Below are 18,238 nucleotides of genomic sequence, written 5' to 3' on the forward strand. Positions count from 1 at the left end.
TATGAGCTATGAGGATTTGCTTGATAGTCCACTGATGTAATAATTTTACTTTTAATGCTTTTTATTGGTTGTTAAGTATTTGTAAAATCCACTGACAGACGTAAAGTGTGACCAATAGCATTTCCAATAATGCTAAATCACTGAAGTAACCCTTTAAGGCAGATTGGACATTGTATGTCTGAGTTTCCTTTTTCATGGTGTTAATCATATATAAAAGCACTTATTGACAATTTAACTTCGCCAAAGGCATTTAGATTAGGCTGTGCAAATATGGGGCTGATCAGATTAAAAGAGTTCAATAAAGTACAAGATTGGCTGTTAAATATGTCTACCGGATTTCACTTGTCCGTGAAACGTAGAGTGACTGGCACTTAATTGAAATTTTTTAGGTGGTGTTATCAAGCCATTAAGCCACGCCTAATTCTGAAACCCCTATCAGACGTAAAGTTTCACCACTTCTGACCCTTGCGCAGAGTTGCAGGAGTTCAAGCAAGTTTAGGCCCTCAAAAAAAAGCCATCGGTGCTCAGGCCCTAAATACTGATCATGTACTAATGGTTCATTCATCATTTGTTCATAATTAACCATTGTTTATCGAGATGATACTAAAACAATGGTCATCAATACTTCAAGGATTTATAAGTGATAGTATCAACTAATAACTCAAACTGCTATTGATCTGTTTTGATTTATTAAATTTTTAAGATAACTTACAGCACATTTGTAAATTGTTAACATACCACTACTTATCAATAAGTCTTGTTTTGTAAATTATTAGGTCATCATTAACTAATAATTAAAAAATTACGTATGACTGAATTAACAAAACATTTAAAAACGTTGGCTTATCACTTATAATTTATAAACACTGTCATGTTTTGTAAATAATTGGTGTTTCCACAAAAATATAAAGCAGCACAACTGTTTTCAACACTGATAAATAATAAGCAAAGTTTGTTGAGCATCAGATCAGAATGATTTCTGAAGGATCATGTGACACTGAAGACTGGAGGAATGATGCAAAAAAATTCACTGTGCAAGTATTTATTGCATTGTGTCACATATGTTAGCTTGCTTACTGCAAATATGCATGTTGCATTGTGTATGTTAGCATGTATTCCAAGTAAAAAGGAATTCAATAATCTCATTTAAATTAGGGCTGCATGATATTGGAAAAAAACTGACACTGCAATATTATTTTGTTTCTGCTATAATATATATTGCGATAGGAAATTTTTACCAGATGACTTGAATAGCTCTATTTGGAAAGAATGATTCGTTCTAGAATGTTTGGGGTGATTTTGTAGGGGAGTGAATCTGCATAGAAAATAGACAAATTACAAGCATAGATAAATACAACAGAACAAAGACACAAATGAAATGTTTTAAAATCGGTTACATTTTTCAGACAAGTCTAACAGTATTTAGGTACAGATATTAAATAATTTATTTAATTAAAATGTATAAAATAAATATAATTAATCTTTGTTAAAACTACAAAAAAGAGGTTCTCTTTGTCTTTTGTTGTGTGATTAACATTAATAACACAGACAGGAATATTAGGCTACTGTCACTTTAAAAGCTAATGCACTGATCTAGTACAATGAACAATTGAAAAAGAAATTGTATGTGTATGTTCACTTAAGACACAAGTGTTTACAAGGATAGTCGCTAAGACGGACATTTTGTAATTTTTGTGGCAAAAAGATTTCAAGAGAACAGAATTTGCTTTCTCTTTTGCTTCTTCTTGTATTTGAACGCTTTAAAGTCGCTTAAACGTTTAAACGTTGAAACTGTGCTTTTAATCCAGGAATCACATGCGTTCCGAACCCTGGGACATTGTGATGTGCGCATAGATATGTGCAGGATATGCAATGTCGATATCATGTAGCCCTAATATAAATCATACAGAACTAACATTAAAAATATCTAACCATATTATTGTTCTTAGCTTCTTCTGTAATCAAACGCATGGTAACATTCAAAGGAACCAAGGCTTGGTTATAAGAACTACAAGATAATTTGGGTAATATTACAAATAAATATATGTACATTTTTTGAAAGGGAGAGGTTTATGCACACACGTTCCTGAAAGCTGCTTGGTCATGTTATGTGGTCAGCTAAAATTTGTCCTTTTAAAATATAATGATCACTTTCCAAAATGTGGGGGAACAACCGTAGACATTTCTAATAGCGTAATGGTTGTTATGTCCCTGATTTATGAGTCACTGCGAGACATTCCGGTGGACTTTGTGTCCTCTCTCTCACCTTGCCGGTAGATTTGACTCCTTTCCAGATGCAGAAGAAGCAGATGATCCAGACGGCCAGCAGGCACAACGCCAGCTCCCACTTCAGACCACCGACCTCGTCAATCCCTGAAGAGATGCTGAGGACGTTCCTCCTACAGACGATATCAGAGTGATGAGAACGGGCGTAGGGCGTCCGTTCCGTACACACCCTCAGGACGACGCACCTACGCTCACGATACTCACTCCCAGAATTCGGTGACCGGCGAGGTGAAGTTGGCAGCGTTGGCGGAGACCCAGAGGGTTTTGTTCTTGCGGACGGTGTCCTCCACGCAGTTGGCCGTGTTCCAGCTGTGTCTGCAGCGGGCCCAGGGCAGCTCGTGCTGGAAACACTGCAGCAGGTAATACAGACCCCACGCCAGGATCACGATGTAGTAGATGTTCAGCAGGGACACGATCACGACTGAGGCGTAGCCGATTCCTGTCGCAAATACGCAATCAAGTCAACATTAAAGCAACACTTTCTCCGTTTACTTTCTTAATACACATTCATGGTCTTATTGTTCACAGTTCTTCAGTTATTATTCAAAATTATACAAACAAAACAAATAATTATTAAATAATAGTTTTTACACTACTTTCTCAAAAGTTTGGAGTTGGTAAATTTTTTTTTACTTTTAAATTAATGATCACCAAAGCTGCATTTAGTTTAAGACATCAAAAAAAAAAAACATGAATTATTATAATTTGAAATAACTTATTTTTTTAATTATATTTTAAAATGTAATTTATTCCTGTGATCATTGGTGTAACTGTGTGTAGCACAGAAACAAACTGAAGAATCAGAAGGTCTCGATAAAACAAACTTTTTTAATTTAAACTCTTAGGAACAAGGAAACCACACTCATAACGGTTAACAGATGAACGGGAAAGAACTTAAATAGCAAACAGAAATGAGATAATTAACTAAACACAGCTGAACAGAACTTAACTAACGAGGGTAACCAAGGAAACAAGGAGACAAGTGGCGGGAAACTAAGACGAAAGAACATGTGACAGGATGAAAACAACTGAAAGATCAAAGGTGTGTTCGACATCGGCTGCGGCTGGATGCATGCGATCGGCGAGAGTAGCCGAGTGCAGGCGGGGAGGAGCTGCAAACGGAGACGTGAAGTCGGACACTTTCTGCTTCCCGTGGTGACGCTTGCACTGCGTTTGCAAACTTTATCACAGCTGAAGTTAAATAAATGCAATATTTCTCAAATACACAGATGTTTCAAATGACATTTTCATTCAATACTTCATGTACTGTTTAATAAAGCGTCTATTTGGGCAAGATTAATGTTCAACATATAAACCTACACTATCAATGAAGTGTTGTCAACGGTTTTTATCAGTTTTAGTTTGATAAACATGATGATATAACATCACAGCTACATGAAGAGGTTTTACTGTTATAAATAAATGATTTGTGAGCCTTAGCATAACGTAAGGTTTTAGAATAAACACGTAACGCACGTGTTCGCTGTCATGCGGTGAATCGGCCAATCGTGGATCAGCTGTGTCGTCATCAGAGCTCGAGCAGCCTCCTGCAGCCACCCTTGAGAATCTGCAGCGGCTGCATCAGCCGCCTGCTCTCGAATCGCTCTCGCGGTACTTTGTTGACATACGTCACAGTCACGTGCCGTCGGCGCTGTCTCAAGTCGGACAAAATTTCTAACCGGCATGCACTGCTTTAAGTCAGCCGCCGATCGGTCTGCGCATCGCTAGGGGAAGTCGAACAAGCCTAATCTAAACAGACAGACATGTGACCATTACTCCAGTCTTCAGTGTCACATGATCATTCAGAAATCATTCTAATATGCTGATTTTCTGCTCAAGAAACATTTCTTATTAATATCAATGTTAAAAACCATACTTATTTTTTTGGGATTCTTTCATTATTAATTTTTAGATTTAATAGAACAGCATTTATTTTAAATAGAAATATTGAAGAACATTATAAATGTCTTTACTGTCACTTTTGTTCAATTAAATGCCTCCTTGATAAATAAAATAAAAAATGTCTTTAAAAAAAACAAAAACCTTATTGACCCCAAACTTTTGAATGGTAGTTTATATACACTACTACTATAACATTAATTCCCTGAACTGGAAAATGTGATATATATATTTTTTTTGATTCATTTTAACTTATTTTAAGTATTTAGTTTAGATTGGATTCATGCTTGAGAGGCAGTAAGTAATAATTTACACCAATATAAAGTTCTCTTATAAAATGTTCTGTAAATTATGTTAAATATCCATATCACTGTATATGTCCAAAGAACTGAAGTCTGTTGGGTAAAACATTAGCTCACTGATCTACTTCAATCCATCTGCCATTTTACTCGAACTTCTTTAAATATTTGGTTTATACGTAGGGTTCATTACTACTAACTTAGGCACAGCTGGTGCAACCATACCCCACTGAATAAAATAAGGTCTCTCCTTATATTTGGTCCTCAATTAAGGATTTATTTCATTAAAGCTACACGGTGTAACTTTTTTAGTTTATTCTTAGCTAAAATCACTTCGTTCTTTCAAAAATATATGTGCTCATTAATGTATATTTACTTCTTTCAAGTAATAAAGTATTCTCATAAGTTTATAATATACCATTGAAAATACATGCAGGTGAGGGGTTCGGATGGCAGTCGCCATGTTACTCCTCCATCTTGAAAGTACATTTGCCAATTATAATTTGTAGGCTATATGTAGGCACTTTAAATTTTTGTTATTTTTCATTTATTTTACTGTATACACACTTAATGTAGTGATAATGCTAGTGTAAGTTAGCTGTTTCTAAGCGAGACTTTCACCTTTACTTTTACATCTGTCCTGTAATCTTATTCATTTAAGACGTATTATTGTACGATGTAAATATATTTCACACTATGACACCTTATTATGACTAGCCTACAAATGGGGCACTGGTAGGTCATTAGAGAAAATGATATAGCCTACAATGTAAACTTTGCCTTACGCTAGTGATGTCGTACAATTTACAGAATAACGATAGCACTGATAAGAGTTACTTTACTAAGATTAGCTTGCATTCATCTGGGAAACTGATAGCTGATGTTAGCAATGAAATGGTAAAAAAAAAAAAAAACGAAAACGTAAAACTATTATTCATTTTACATAGATTAATTTGATCATAGATCATTTGGCAAATTAAATAACTGCAAATTATAATATTTTTCAAAAGTAATCTCATCGAAGAGGTCGAACTGGAAGCCATAATCTTTGACTAAATCGGCCACCGTAGGAGTTGAAACGAAATCGAAATTGAGAGGAACAGAAACTATTATTCACTGGATGGTCATATACCTTTACACAGCTAGATGGGGGAAAATATCACACAGTGTAGCTTTAAGAAATGTCGCATTATGAAAATGGGTTAAATATGACCATGTTAATAAAGAAAGGGATACTTCACCGCTGGCAAAGTGCGCTTTAAATAAAATGTTGCAGCCTATACAGTAGAAAGGCCGAAAGAAAAGAAAATATATATATATTTTTAAATCAGTGCTACCGGACTAGAGAAAACTTAAACACCCATAATGCACTGGGCATGGTGCCAGCCAAGGCCACTCCCACCAGTCCGCCATGGATACACTTGACCAGAGTTTAATACCGCCTTGCTTTAGTAGGAAATACTTCTTAGCAAACTTTTAGTCATAAAAAGTTTTAGCAAACCATATACTACCAACATTGTAATAATACAAAGTAGGTTGAAAATCTGTGAAGTTACACTTTAATCGGGCTACCATCTGACGAACTTGTTCTCCAAGCAACCTGAGGTGGAACTAACAGTCCCGCTGGTGAAGTCACTCAATGCACAATGGCTCATCAAACCTGAAGTCAGTACATTACCAACACTGATTAATATTAAAATATTATTCTGCCAGGATTAGAGCCGGTCATAATTGATAAGACAAGCATCTACTAGCACAGCATGTAATTTGTCACTCTTTGTGTTACAGACATGAATGATATCTTAAATCATGCGGTTTATTGGGGAGAGGAGCCACATCTAAGCAGAGGGTGAGACTATGAGAGCGACCCTCCGGTGTTAATGAGTCAAACACAGCTGAAACAACTCTATTCTCAGAGCAACCAAGCTTCACCTGTTGGCTCTGACACATCTGCGTCTGAAATTGTATTTTTCTAAGGTTGAGGGCAGTCAAAGGGCTGAGTGCCAGTTTTATGCTATAATTAATACAAAGTGCCACAAGCTTGCTCTGCGGTGCCAGGAGCTCACTGTGACAGCTGACGACAGAATGGCAAACGTGCGTTTGAGTATGCACGAGCAGGATGTGTGTGCTCAAGAGATCGGTCAGCTGCCACTGAGACTAAGAACATAATCATTGGGTGAAAGGGGACAATGGGCTCACGGTGTAAGAAATATCAGCAGTATGTGCCAAATAAAACCCAGCCACGTGAGCGATGTGCCCATGCATGTGTGGATCCAGAGGTCAGGCACAAAAATAATACAAATATCTTCTAAGACTTGGGTTATCTAGCCTAGAAATCTAGACGCACCCTAGCGGCAGCAAATCTAATTTGCTGCGAGTGTCATCTAGCAACTCCCAATACCCTTCTGAGCTGTAAACGCCAAACTCTGGTCAGGCCAATCACATCGTGTATAGAGTCAGTGGGCGGGGCTTAACATAATGGCGGTCGAGTTGCGTTTGCGTGCTTCTAGTAAACACAGAAACTGGCGAACGGCGGCGGTCTTTCAAATCAGCTTTGACTGCGATTCTGGAAGACTTGGAGTTAAGCTTTTCTCTGAGAAAAGAACAAAGAAAGGCACTGACGTCATTCTTAAAAAGGGAAGATGTGTTCTGAGCTTTGGCGACCGATACGGCAAAAGTTTAATCTATCAACGAGCTCTGCTTCACCTTCGTTGCTCTGGTTGGTTGTAGCGCTATCCTATCGCGTGCAGAGGGAGTTTGAAAGACAACCATTTATCCGCCCCTCAGATTGAGCTGTCAATGGTGAGTTTCCAGACCAAACATCTTGTCTCAGGCTAGGGGTTATCAAACTGAGGGAGTGTTAGGCGGCCGTGGAAAAGTTGTGAAAACAAATAAATAAAAATGGGATTCACATAACTAAATTAATTTGAATAAAATAAAAACATTTTAAAGTACATAAATGAATGCAATAAAATGTATTCGTTTATTTATTTTAATCAAATGTTTTTATAAAACTGCATTAATAAAAACATTTGATTTAAATAAGAAATGTACAAATACATAAAAATATGATTAAACTAAGTAACTAAATAAACTGATAAAAAATAAAAATGAATGCATTACACCATACAGCACTAGAGCAAGTAGAAATTGCAATAATAAAAACTGAATAGAAACTGGATATTTCACTCATTTATAATTAAGTCCTAATACACGAAAATTTAAAAAAATTGAAAAGCCCTGCTCTACAAAAACACCTCATGCCCCGTTCTGTTCGTTCTCATCAAATCATTGCCGGTCCTAACACAACCGCTCCATTTTGGCTCCTGAGCAGATCTCAGAGCGGCCCAGGAGGACATCCCATCAAAAGCATCTCAGTCACCTCTCATGGCTGTTGCCATGGAAATATGAATACATGTCCAAATGTGGAGCGGGTTGTTAGTCAGAGCACTCTAAAGCAGAGAGCAGTGGAAAGCAAATAGATGATGGGGAATTAAACACACATGTAGTGTGTGTGTGTGTGTGTGTGTGTGTGTGTGTGTGTGTGTGTGTACGAGTGACCCGCATCCTGCTCCAACACATGCAGAATCGGAACACGACAACGCATCTGAAAAGAACACAGCATCGTCTAGTGTTGCTTAGCAACCACAGAAGATGCTGAAAACAGGTCAGAGTGAAGATCAGTTTAACGAGCCACCTCAGCAACCAATCAGACTCGAAGCACATCACAGTAACGGCCATGTTGATTGGTCGAAGCTGCCATGAGGGACAGCAGGTAAACAGTAGTGGGGAGGGGTGCATCATGAAATATGATTTATGCTGATTAAAATGAGCTTGAGCCTGATGAGTCTTTAAATAGCATCAAAGTTAGACCTGTCTCGTCCCCCTCACTCTCTCTATCTCTCTCTTGAGGCATTGATTTGTCTCACCAGTGAAAATGGGGCAGAGTTTCCCCCAGCAGGTGATTCCTCCCTCAGAGGTGAACTGGCCGAGCGCCACCTCCAGAAAGAACACAGGTAACCCTCCACCAAACAGAAATATGAAGTAGGGGATGAGAAATGCGCCTGAAAAAAACAACCACAGGTAAGACAGGTGACAATACAGAAACTCAGTGTAGAAACCCGCTTTAAAAGAGGCTAAATTACAAGACACGAACAAAGAAAAAAATTAACAAAACATGAAGACATTTTTTTTTAGTAATGCAGCTTTCAATGGAAGTCTATGGGGCTCGGCATTGCACTGAGATACACATTCAAACAAAACACATCACTGACCAAAAGTTCATCACTGACCACTAAAAACTAGTCCTGCTACTAAAAATGACAATTTATACAATTTCTGTACAATGTAATTAATAAAAGCTTCACATTTCTGCATTGTAAACACCATAGATGTGATCTAAAATTACTGAAAAAATGAAATGAGTTGATTTCTACATACTGAGACCAGTTTTAAAGGGTTACTTCAGCGATTAGCATATGGCTTTGTATCAGTAGAAACCCGGGAGTATATTCAAATGATCGTGCTCCCCCCTCTTATATCCCCCTGATATGAGAGATTTATGCATTTTATTTCTGGGAAAATTCCTCTCGTGACGCAAATTGACGATATTTGCGTCACGAGAGGAATGATTGCCCAGAGGCTAAAGACTACAGCCAGCAGAGGGAGCCATTTCCGCATGTTTTCATCTCGTGCATGGGGAATGGAGATCACACTTACAGCACAGCTCAGCTACAGGCATTAATTTAAACGGATGCTAAGCAATGTAAGTGTTTTAACTTCTCAAATTAATTTCTATGAAAGTTAAGCTTCCAAAGGCATGAACTGAAAACGCGTTGTGAATGTATGCCGTGAATGTGGTCGCGATTACCTCAGCTCTCATCAGGAGAGCTCATCAACTGATTTATGGTGTTAAATGTAATCTGACTCCTAATCTGAGTCAGCTGTGAAACTCACGCGGCAACTCCATCGTTATATTGAACAGACACGTTCAGTATTTAATTGTAGGAACTCAGTCTCTAGGTGTGTTCGACATCGGCTGCGGCTGGATGCATGCGATCGGCGAGAGTAGCCGAGTGCAGGCGGGGAGGAGCTGCAAACGGAGATGTGAAGTCGGACACTTTCTGCTTCTCGTGGTGACGCTTGCACTGCGTTTGCAAACTTTATCACAGCTGAAGTTAAATAAATGCAGCATTTCTCAAATACACAGATGTTTCAAATGATATTTTCATCCAATACTTTATATACTGCTTAATAAAGCATCTATTTGGGCAAGATTAAAGTTCAACATATAAACCTACACTATCAATGAAGTGTTGTCAACGGTTTTTATCAGTTTTAGTTTGATAAACATGATGATATAACATCACAGCTACATGAAGAGGTTTTACTGTTATAAATAAATGATTTGTGAGCCTTAGCATAACGTAAGGTTTTAGAATAAACACGTAACGCACGTGTTCGCTGTCATGCGGTGAATCGGCCAATCGTGGATCAGCTGTGTCGTCATCAGAGCTCGAGCAGCCTCCTGCAGCCACCCTTGAGAATCTGCACCGGCTGCATCAGCCGCCTGCTCTCGAATCGCTCTCGCGGTACTTTGTTGACATACGTCACAGTCACGTGCCGTCGGCGCTGTCTCAAGTCGGACAAAACTTCTAACCGGCATGCACTGCTTCAAGTCAGCCGCCGATCGGTCTGCGCATCGCTAGGGGAAGTCGAACAAGCCTTCTGTAATCCAGTAGGTGGCTTTGGGAGTGGCCTCACAGGGCAGCGAAGCATTCTGGGAATTGTAGTCTTTCATTCCCATGAGACAAAAATACATTTTCTGTCTTTTCTCAGTCTAGAAAGCACCAAATTAAAAAATAATTTCACATTTCTACTACATTAATGACCCAGTTTAAATACAGATTCATCTTCCCAGCACTGAAGTACCCCTTTAAATAACTATTATATTAGTCAACAGTGGCACTGATGTCATTGATAGTTTAATATTTAACACAACCAATGTTGTTAATGTTAACAAAAACTAATAAAATAACCCTCTGGGCCTCTTTGGTAAGAAATGATCAGAAAAAAATTATACAAATTATATTTTGATGATACAAACTAATCAGCCACTTTGTGGGAAAAAGGTGTGCAGCAACGAAGAGGTAAAAAAAGAAAGAAAAAGAAAAAAAAGAGAGCAAAATAGAGTCAATGCATTTAAAATCCAATTTTGTGTCTATTTTAACATGGAATATTAGATTATTTTTTTTTAAAGGTTGAAAAATCACTCAAAATAATTATTAAAAAAATACTATTGAAAAAATCTATTACATTTTTCCTGAGGGAAAATGTCATGGTTTCTAAATGAGAAGGACCACAGGGTTAATTAATTGCAATAACGCTGACATGGCTAGCTGTGCATTAAATCATTTTAAAGCATGACGTAAGGTGGAGTGCATTCAGATTGTTTAATGCACAGCTAGCTGTGGGTTATTCCGCTTATACCATGGTATTTTTGCCAGCATTGACAACTTAAAGCTGTCACTAATTTAAATGGAAGGGTTCAAATAACAGTTGTGACAGTAATGTTTAAAATGTATTTAAATTAATTTGCCTATCAAAAGAGATGTGTGTGAATTACTTGCATATGTGCAGTGTCTCTCTCAAGTATTCAGACAGACCATGGTATAATCTTAAATCTAAATTTAAACTTAAAAAAAAGAGTTTAATTTAACAAAATTAAAGAACTTAAATTACTATAAATAAACAAAGAAATGGAAGAAAAAAATTAAGCTAGATAGAAATAATAATAATCGAAAATAATAATAAAATTAAAAAATCATAAAACAAAATTACTAAAACTGAACCCAAACAAATAAAAGCTAGAACTAATTACATTTTTAATAAACATAATAATAAATAATATTATAAATAGTATATAAATTGTATTTTTTAATACATTCATTAGCACAGCATATAATACAATTTATTAATAATACTTCGTAAACCACACAGAAGATCAGACTAAAACACTGTTCTGCCATTTTAAAATAGAAAATATTCTGGAATGAGCTTAGAGGTATTAATGTCACAAGCTCATGTTTGCATGTGACATTAGCAGCTATTTACAGTACACAAAGACTGAAAAGTGTTATCTTTGTTTCCACATTACACACGGAAACACTCACCTCCGCCATTCTTGTAGCAGAGGTACGGGAAACGCCAAACGTTGCCTAAACCGACAAAACCTCCGGCCACAGAGAGCACGAAATCCAGCTTGCTGGCCCATTTCTCCCGCTGTGGTGCTTTGCCCTCCGCCTCATCTTCCGGACGCGTGCCGGGACTCTTACCAGGAGACGGCTTCAATGTGTCCTTATGGAAGTCTTTGAGACACTGCAACTTCTCCTTCTGCGCCATACTGAGTACAGGAGAGAGGGGAAGGGTTTTATATACATTACCCATCAAAAGTTTGATGGAGAAGTTTGAAGAAATGAACACTAAACATAAGCAAGGATGCATTGCATTGATAAAGTCACAGTAAAATATGTTTACCTCAGAAAATGCTGTTCGTTTGAACCGTCTATTCATCAAATGATCCTGATTCTGAACACTGATAATCAGAAATGTTTCTTGATCCGCTAATCATTATATTAGATTGATTTCTGAAGGATCATGTGACACTGAAGACTGGAGTAAATAATAATAAATTACATTTATATAGCGCTTTTTTAGGCACTCAAATCACTTTACATAGAAGGGAATCTCCTCAACCACCACCAATGTGCAGCATCAACCTGGATGATGCGACGGCAGCCATATTGCGCCAGAACGCTCACCACACACCAGCTGATTGGTGGAGAGGAGACCGAGTGATGAAGCCAATCAGGAGAGGGGGATTATTAGGAGGTCATGATGGACAGAGGCCAGTGGGCAAATTTTTTGGGATTTGGGATATTTGGCATTGAAAATGGGATTTTTAACGACCACAGAGAGTCAGGCCCTCGGTTTAACGTCTCATCCGAAGGACGGTGCTCTTTGACAGTACAGTGTCCCCATCACTATACTGGGGCGTTAGGACCCACACAGACCAGAAGGTGAGCGCCCCCTGCTGGCCTCACTAACACCTCTACCAGCAGCTGCCTGGTTTTCCCAGCTGGTCTCCCATCCAGGCACTGACCCGGCTCAGCCCTGCTTAGCTTCAGTGGGAAACCAGTCTTGGGCCACAGGGTGATATGGCTGCTGGTTAATGAGTAATGATGCTGAAAGTTCAGCTTTGATCACAGGAAAACATTACATTAAAAAATATATTCAAATAGAAAACAGTTCATTTTAACTGTAAAAAATATTTCACAATATTACTGTTTTACTGTATTTTTGATCAAATAAATGCATCCTTTGGTGAGCAGAAGCTCTTCAAATCCATTTAAAAATCTTACAAACCACAAACACCTTTGGCAGTAATGTATCACACGTGTGTGTGTGTGTGTGTGTGTGAGATTGAGCTGGATTCAGCTTCATGAAAACCCATAAGGAAAGAATAAGTAAATAAGCAGAAAGTTTGAGCTGTAAAATTTCATCCTCTGAGATTTATATGTTATATAAGACAGATCTAGATGCCAGGGCTCAACAAATCAGCGAATCTAAAAGCTTATGCAAAAACACCTCTGGGAATCATTTAAATAACACACTGTACACAACTAGATTACATTTCACATAAAGTGTGAATGATGCAGCTACATACAGAAAACGTTTCAACACTTGCCCTTTTCACACAACCACCACTATACAGTGTTCCAGATAAGCAATGTTTCACGGCCTGTGTTTAATCACAGCAAGACTTGAGCTCTGAAATGAGAGTCAGGCCGGCAGGAAGCCAAGAAGGCTGATATCCTGTTTGAAACTCACACCGACAGCTCAAACACTGACACTAATAAACTAGCTCGCTACGGTGCCCTTTTCTGTTTGTGGTTTTGATACCATTTGCATGTATATTTTTATTAGTAGGCTAGTCTTCCTTTACTCTTGAATATAAAGGTTCTTTATTTGGCATTGATGGTCCCGTCAATGAAGAACCTTTAACATCCATAGAAACTTTCCACTGCAAAAAAGGTTCTTTATAGTGGATCAAGTTTAGATTTTTTAAATGGTCCTCATAAATCAGGAAAAAATAAGGTTCTTTTAAAAACTGATCACTGAAAGATTCTTTAGGATGTCTTTTGCTGCACTGCTACAAAAAAATGTCTTCTTCAGGAACCTTTATTTTGAGTGTATCAGGAGTAGCCAGGCTCCATTATGGAGCAGCCTTGTGATGAAGCCTGGAAAGATAAGAACTGTTTTCATTATGATATGATCCACATAATACAAAAGTGAGGTAAAAATGCATATGAATGTGAAAATGTCTTGGTATTTTCTTGGTCTCTCTTTTGCTTTACTAACAGCAGCACTGGAGCTACATAAACAGATCCAGATGATCACATTCTTCCACATGATTTGACATTATCCAAATTTACTGAAATATTTATTATTCATTCTTATGTTTCTCAGTTTATCATTTTTCAATTTGCTAAAACAGTGGTTTGATTGTGTTTTTTTTTATTTAATGTATAATGTTGAATCCCAGTGTAGGCTTATCTTGTGTTATTTTTAAATAATTTGATTCAGATAAGCCACTAAATCACAAAGATTCTGTTATTTCATCTGAACAACAAGCAGTGTGTCATTATTTATTGTAAGCAATGTCAATGACCGTGCCAAACAAACACCGAGATGTGCGCCCTCACATTCCTCTGGTGCGTGGGCCTGAAAGTTAGATCAAGAAAACAGCATAATAATAATGATAAACTTGAACTGAACTGAGCTGAATAATGGCACTATTGTCTTCCGTTTTAGTGCTGAATCAAATTTGTTTCAAAACTGATAAAGTTTGCAACATCGACATTGTTATTGAACTGAATGAAATCAACATTGCGGTCTTCAGTAGAGCTGCTTATAGCTGAATTGAACTTGTTTCATAATGAATGAACTTTAGGGTGTTCACTCTTAGCATGTTTGGTTTGAATAAGTGTGAACGCTGCCATATGAACCCTGGTGCGCACCAAACAAGCAGTGAGAGGCTGCAGAGATGTAAGACAATTCTAGACAGAATATGAGTCTGATATTACTCCATTGGGCTGTGATTATGGGTTTGTTTCAACCGAACCAGGAAAGACATCAATTGGATAGACCTACAACCAATCAGAGCAACGGAATAATGCATAACGTTACTTGTCAAATGTGAACAGAACTCAACTGCACTGTGTTGCCAAATCTGTGTTTTTTTCTGCAAGTTGTTTGACCGCAGGTTGAAGCGAGTCAAGCAACCTCAATTTTGTGATTAATAGACCCAAGAATGCGAATTTTAGCAGGCAACCTTGCCAAAATAACACACATTTTAGCCCCCAACACCCTTTTTTCCAGATTTGCACACAAGTTTCTTCTCAAAGATGGATCAATACCAACTGTTTGTCCAACTTCACATTTAGAACATGCTCCATCATCATATGTAAGCACAAGCATATTTAGCCTAGCACACACACAGTATTGTTTTGGAATTTCAGTCCAGTCACAAAATATGTCATTAAAAATGACAGTGTGAACACTAAGAAAACCAGGACTAGGGGTGCGCTCAAACTTGTTCAGTTCGCTTGGTTCATTTGGTCCGGATCAAAAAAAAAAAAATTTAGTCCTGGTACGTTCACATTGGCTTTTTAACACCGAACCTAAAGACATAGGTACATGTTCACAACCTGACTGGTCATCCAAAACAATGCGGCTGTGTGCTAGGCTAAATGCACACATTGTATATAGCTACATATGATAGTATTTTGACCAGATGAGAACTTGTGAAGAGCTTACGAATTGTGTAAAGGGGTCAAAACAGCGGAAGGAATCCCTCCGTCTCACACACGCGATCTGCTGCGAGGAGACGCGGTTCTGATGCCTGTACCGAACTGTGATGGCCAACATCACGACTATGGTGAGAAAAAACTGGTATGTTTGAGCATGCTGTCCTTTCTAGCGTCTCAATCTTGTAATAACCCGTATTTGGTTCGTTAACATGTCTTTGGTCCGTGTTGCGCTCATATTTCATTCAAACAGCACCAGAGTTTGTTTGGAAGCGAACCCATCTTTTCAGGCAGAGGGTCAGATGGCAGCGTACACAGCTATGGAAATAAACCACATTAACAGAATAATCGCACCAGGGTTCGTTTTAATCAGACCAAACATGTCAAGTGTGAACACACACTAAAGGTATCATTTTCTTTTTGGCCCGTACCAAAAGGACCAAGAGAACCAAAGTACAAGTGTAAACACACCCTTACACTGTTATTGAACTGAACTGAATCAACTGACTTGAGCTGAATAATGACGCTATTGTCTTACTACAGTGGCATCATTGTTTAAATCGCTATAAAAATAAAGGTGACTTGACAGATTTGCCTGGGTCAGATCCTCAACAGACTCAAAATGCTAGGCTCATATTGGACAAATGCCCTTGTCTCAGCGTTGCTTTGGCCATGAGCAAAGAAATATTGCAGGTTCACAGCTCAAGTATCTCAGCCACCATCAACCTCTTTCAACCCTGACCCCAATAATGACCTTCTAAACATGCCCAGACCTCTCATTAGCCTTGATATAGATAAACATTGATAGCTCACTATCAAAACAAGCAACGCAAAAACATGTTTAATCAACCAGTGTCGTAAGCAGAGAAGAACGAGACAACGTATCAGAAGGACACAAATACAGACAGCTGAGACTTAACCTTGTCTGGATATTTAGCTGTTTGAAACCCCTGAAGGTTAGACATTGCACTCTGTATGCTAACTATCGAATATGAAACAATATTGGATGCCTTATAAAGAATTATATATCATTATTATTTTCACTTGAACGCCAAACATCATAAAGGGACACTATAAACAGAAACAACAACATTTACTCTAACACCATCATTAATAATGCAAGGTGATGTTAGTTCATTATCTAGTCAATCCAACAGTGATTTGTCTGTTGAGCAGAGCAGAAAACTTTGCCAACTTTGTAAAACACATAGGTTAGGGATCATATAACAAGTTTTAGACCAATTTTTGACATCATACCAGGACACTTCTATAGTAATACCATGGTATTCTTGAGGTGCATGAACATGACAATCATAATTAAGTGTCAATCAATCAATCAATCGATGGTGGCACAAGTATATCAAGTAGTGTGGAAAGCAATGTTTCTGCAATGCCTGCATGTCATGCATTATAAAAACTAAACCTGTCTGGTCTCAAAATTAAGCCTGAATAACGTGCCCTAATTCTCCGGCGCGCGCTCTTAATGAAATTACATTTTTGTGCTTGTTTAATTTGGAAACCCGTGCTGCGGCTTTTGGAATACATTATAATTAAACACGTTTTTATTGCACGTTTGCATGGCAAACATAGACAGTGCACAAGCCAGAGATGAACATGCATTTGTGAACCAATTAGTCTAACGTTATCTCTAATGCTGTAAGTTAATGCACATCCATCAACGATGGGTTTTGCATTTAACAGACCAGGCCAATGGCATGATAAGAAGTTAAAACCGTGACTGTGTCCCAATAACCTACATTGTGTCTGTGTGCGTGTCGACAGGTTTGACACCGATCTATCTCCAGCAGTGTCAGTGTTTACATGCACGATCAGTGCAGAATGAGTTCACATTAACCTACATTTCATTGACCGGTTAAAGCACGCGCTATGGCTCCGATGCTCTGTGATGATCCTGAGGGTGCTGTCTGTCACAAGGTTTTTGCTGAGATGTATTAGACTGGTGGTACACTGTTAACCAGTCCTCACAATTCATCTTTAATTACGGTGCATTTAAAATAAATTGGTTGCATTTAATATTTAATGACATTGAGAAAGCAAAAGCCTGTGAAAGCACTTAGGCAGAAAGAACATTTGCGCGCAAATAAGACAAAGCTAGCTTCAATGCACCGCCAGACACCTGAAACACTGTGAAAAATGTATTTGCAAAAAAATTAAATAAAATTAGAACTGTTGAATGGGAAAATATTGCTTTAAAAGTCTTTAAATGTAAAGGATGTGCCGTTCATCGACAAAATAAACGAGTTAGTTTAAAAATACAATTAAATATACACATACAAATGTGCTTTTCAAAGATGCAACCCAAACAATTTTTACATATATTTTTTTACACCTAGTTATTTTAAATAAATTATCATGTATCCGCCTTAGACAAAAATAAGCGAGTTGTTGAAACATAAATCAAATGTACACATAAAGATGCGCTTAATCAGCCTCCATGCTCTGATGGCTGCAAGGTGTCACTCACCTGACAATGCAATTTATCGCTCAAGTCCGTTTCTTGTTCTTTTGTCTTCTTGTAGTGAGGCTAGAAAGCAAGGGAAATAATCTTTACGCCCTCTCCCACCGACTTCTGTCTTATATGGGAGCGCATGTAATAACGGAGAGAGTGGAAAAACACCAGGCTCTCGTGCAACAGGAGTGTTTCTTAAAGAGACACGCACACGCACGCTTCACATCGCTCGGCGTCGCGAGCGTCGCGCCATTGGCCGCCAATTATGTTGCCTGGTAATAAGACTTAACAAGACACCACCAGGGGGCACAAAAAGCTGTTGACTAAACCGAGTCTTATTCAAATATTATGTTTGTTTGTTTTTCCCGCTAAAGACATTTTAAACAGGATTAAATATATTACCTTTCAACGTTGGT

The 18,238-nt window shown here is 38.0% G+C and overlaps 1 protein-coding gene across 1 annotated transcript in view; it reads right to left on the minus strand.

The window, feature by feature from the left end:
* Positions 1 to 18,013, minus strand: part of slc6a6a (solute carrier family 6 member 6a) — a 34,450-nt gene extending 16,437 nt beyond the window's left edge. Inside the window, exons 1-5 of the mRNA XM_067414412.1 lie at positions 17,838 to 18,013; positions 11,657 to 11,886; positions 8,414 to 8,548; positions 2,491 to 2,725; positions 2,267 to 2,399 (exon numbers count right to left, since the gene is read on the minus strand). Coding sequence (XP_067270513.1) covers positions 2,267 to 2,399; positions 2,491 to 2,725; positions 8,414 to 8,548; positions 11,657 to 11,885 — 732 coding nt within the window. The 5' untranslated portion in view covers position 11,886; positions 17,838 to 18,013. The remainder of the gene's footprint in view (positions 1 to 2,266; positions 2,400 to 2,490; positions 2,726 to 8,413; positions 8,549 to 11,656; positions 11,887 to 17,837) is intronic.
* Positions 18,014 to 18,238: the final 225 nt, after the last annotated feature.

The sequence above is a fragment of the Pseudorasbora parva genome, chromosome 13, assembly GCF_024679245.1.
Source record: "Pseudorasbora parva isolate DD20220531a chromosome 13, ASM2467924v1, whole genome shotgun sequence".
NCBI lineage: Eukaryota > Metazoa > Chordata > Actinopteri > Cypriniformes > Gobionidae > Pseudorasbora > Pseudorasbora parva.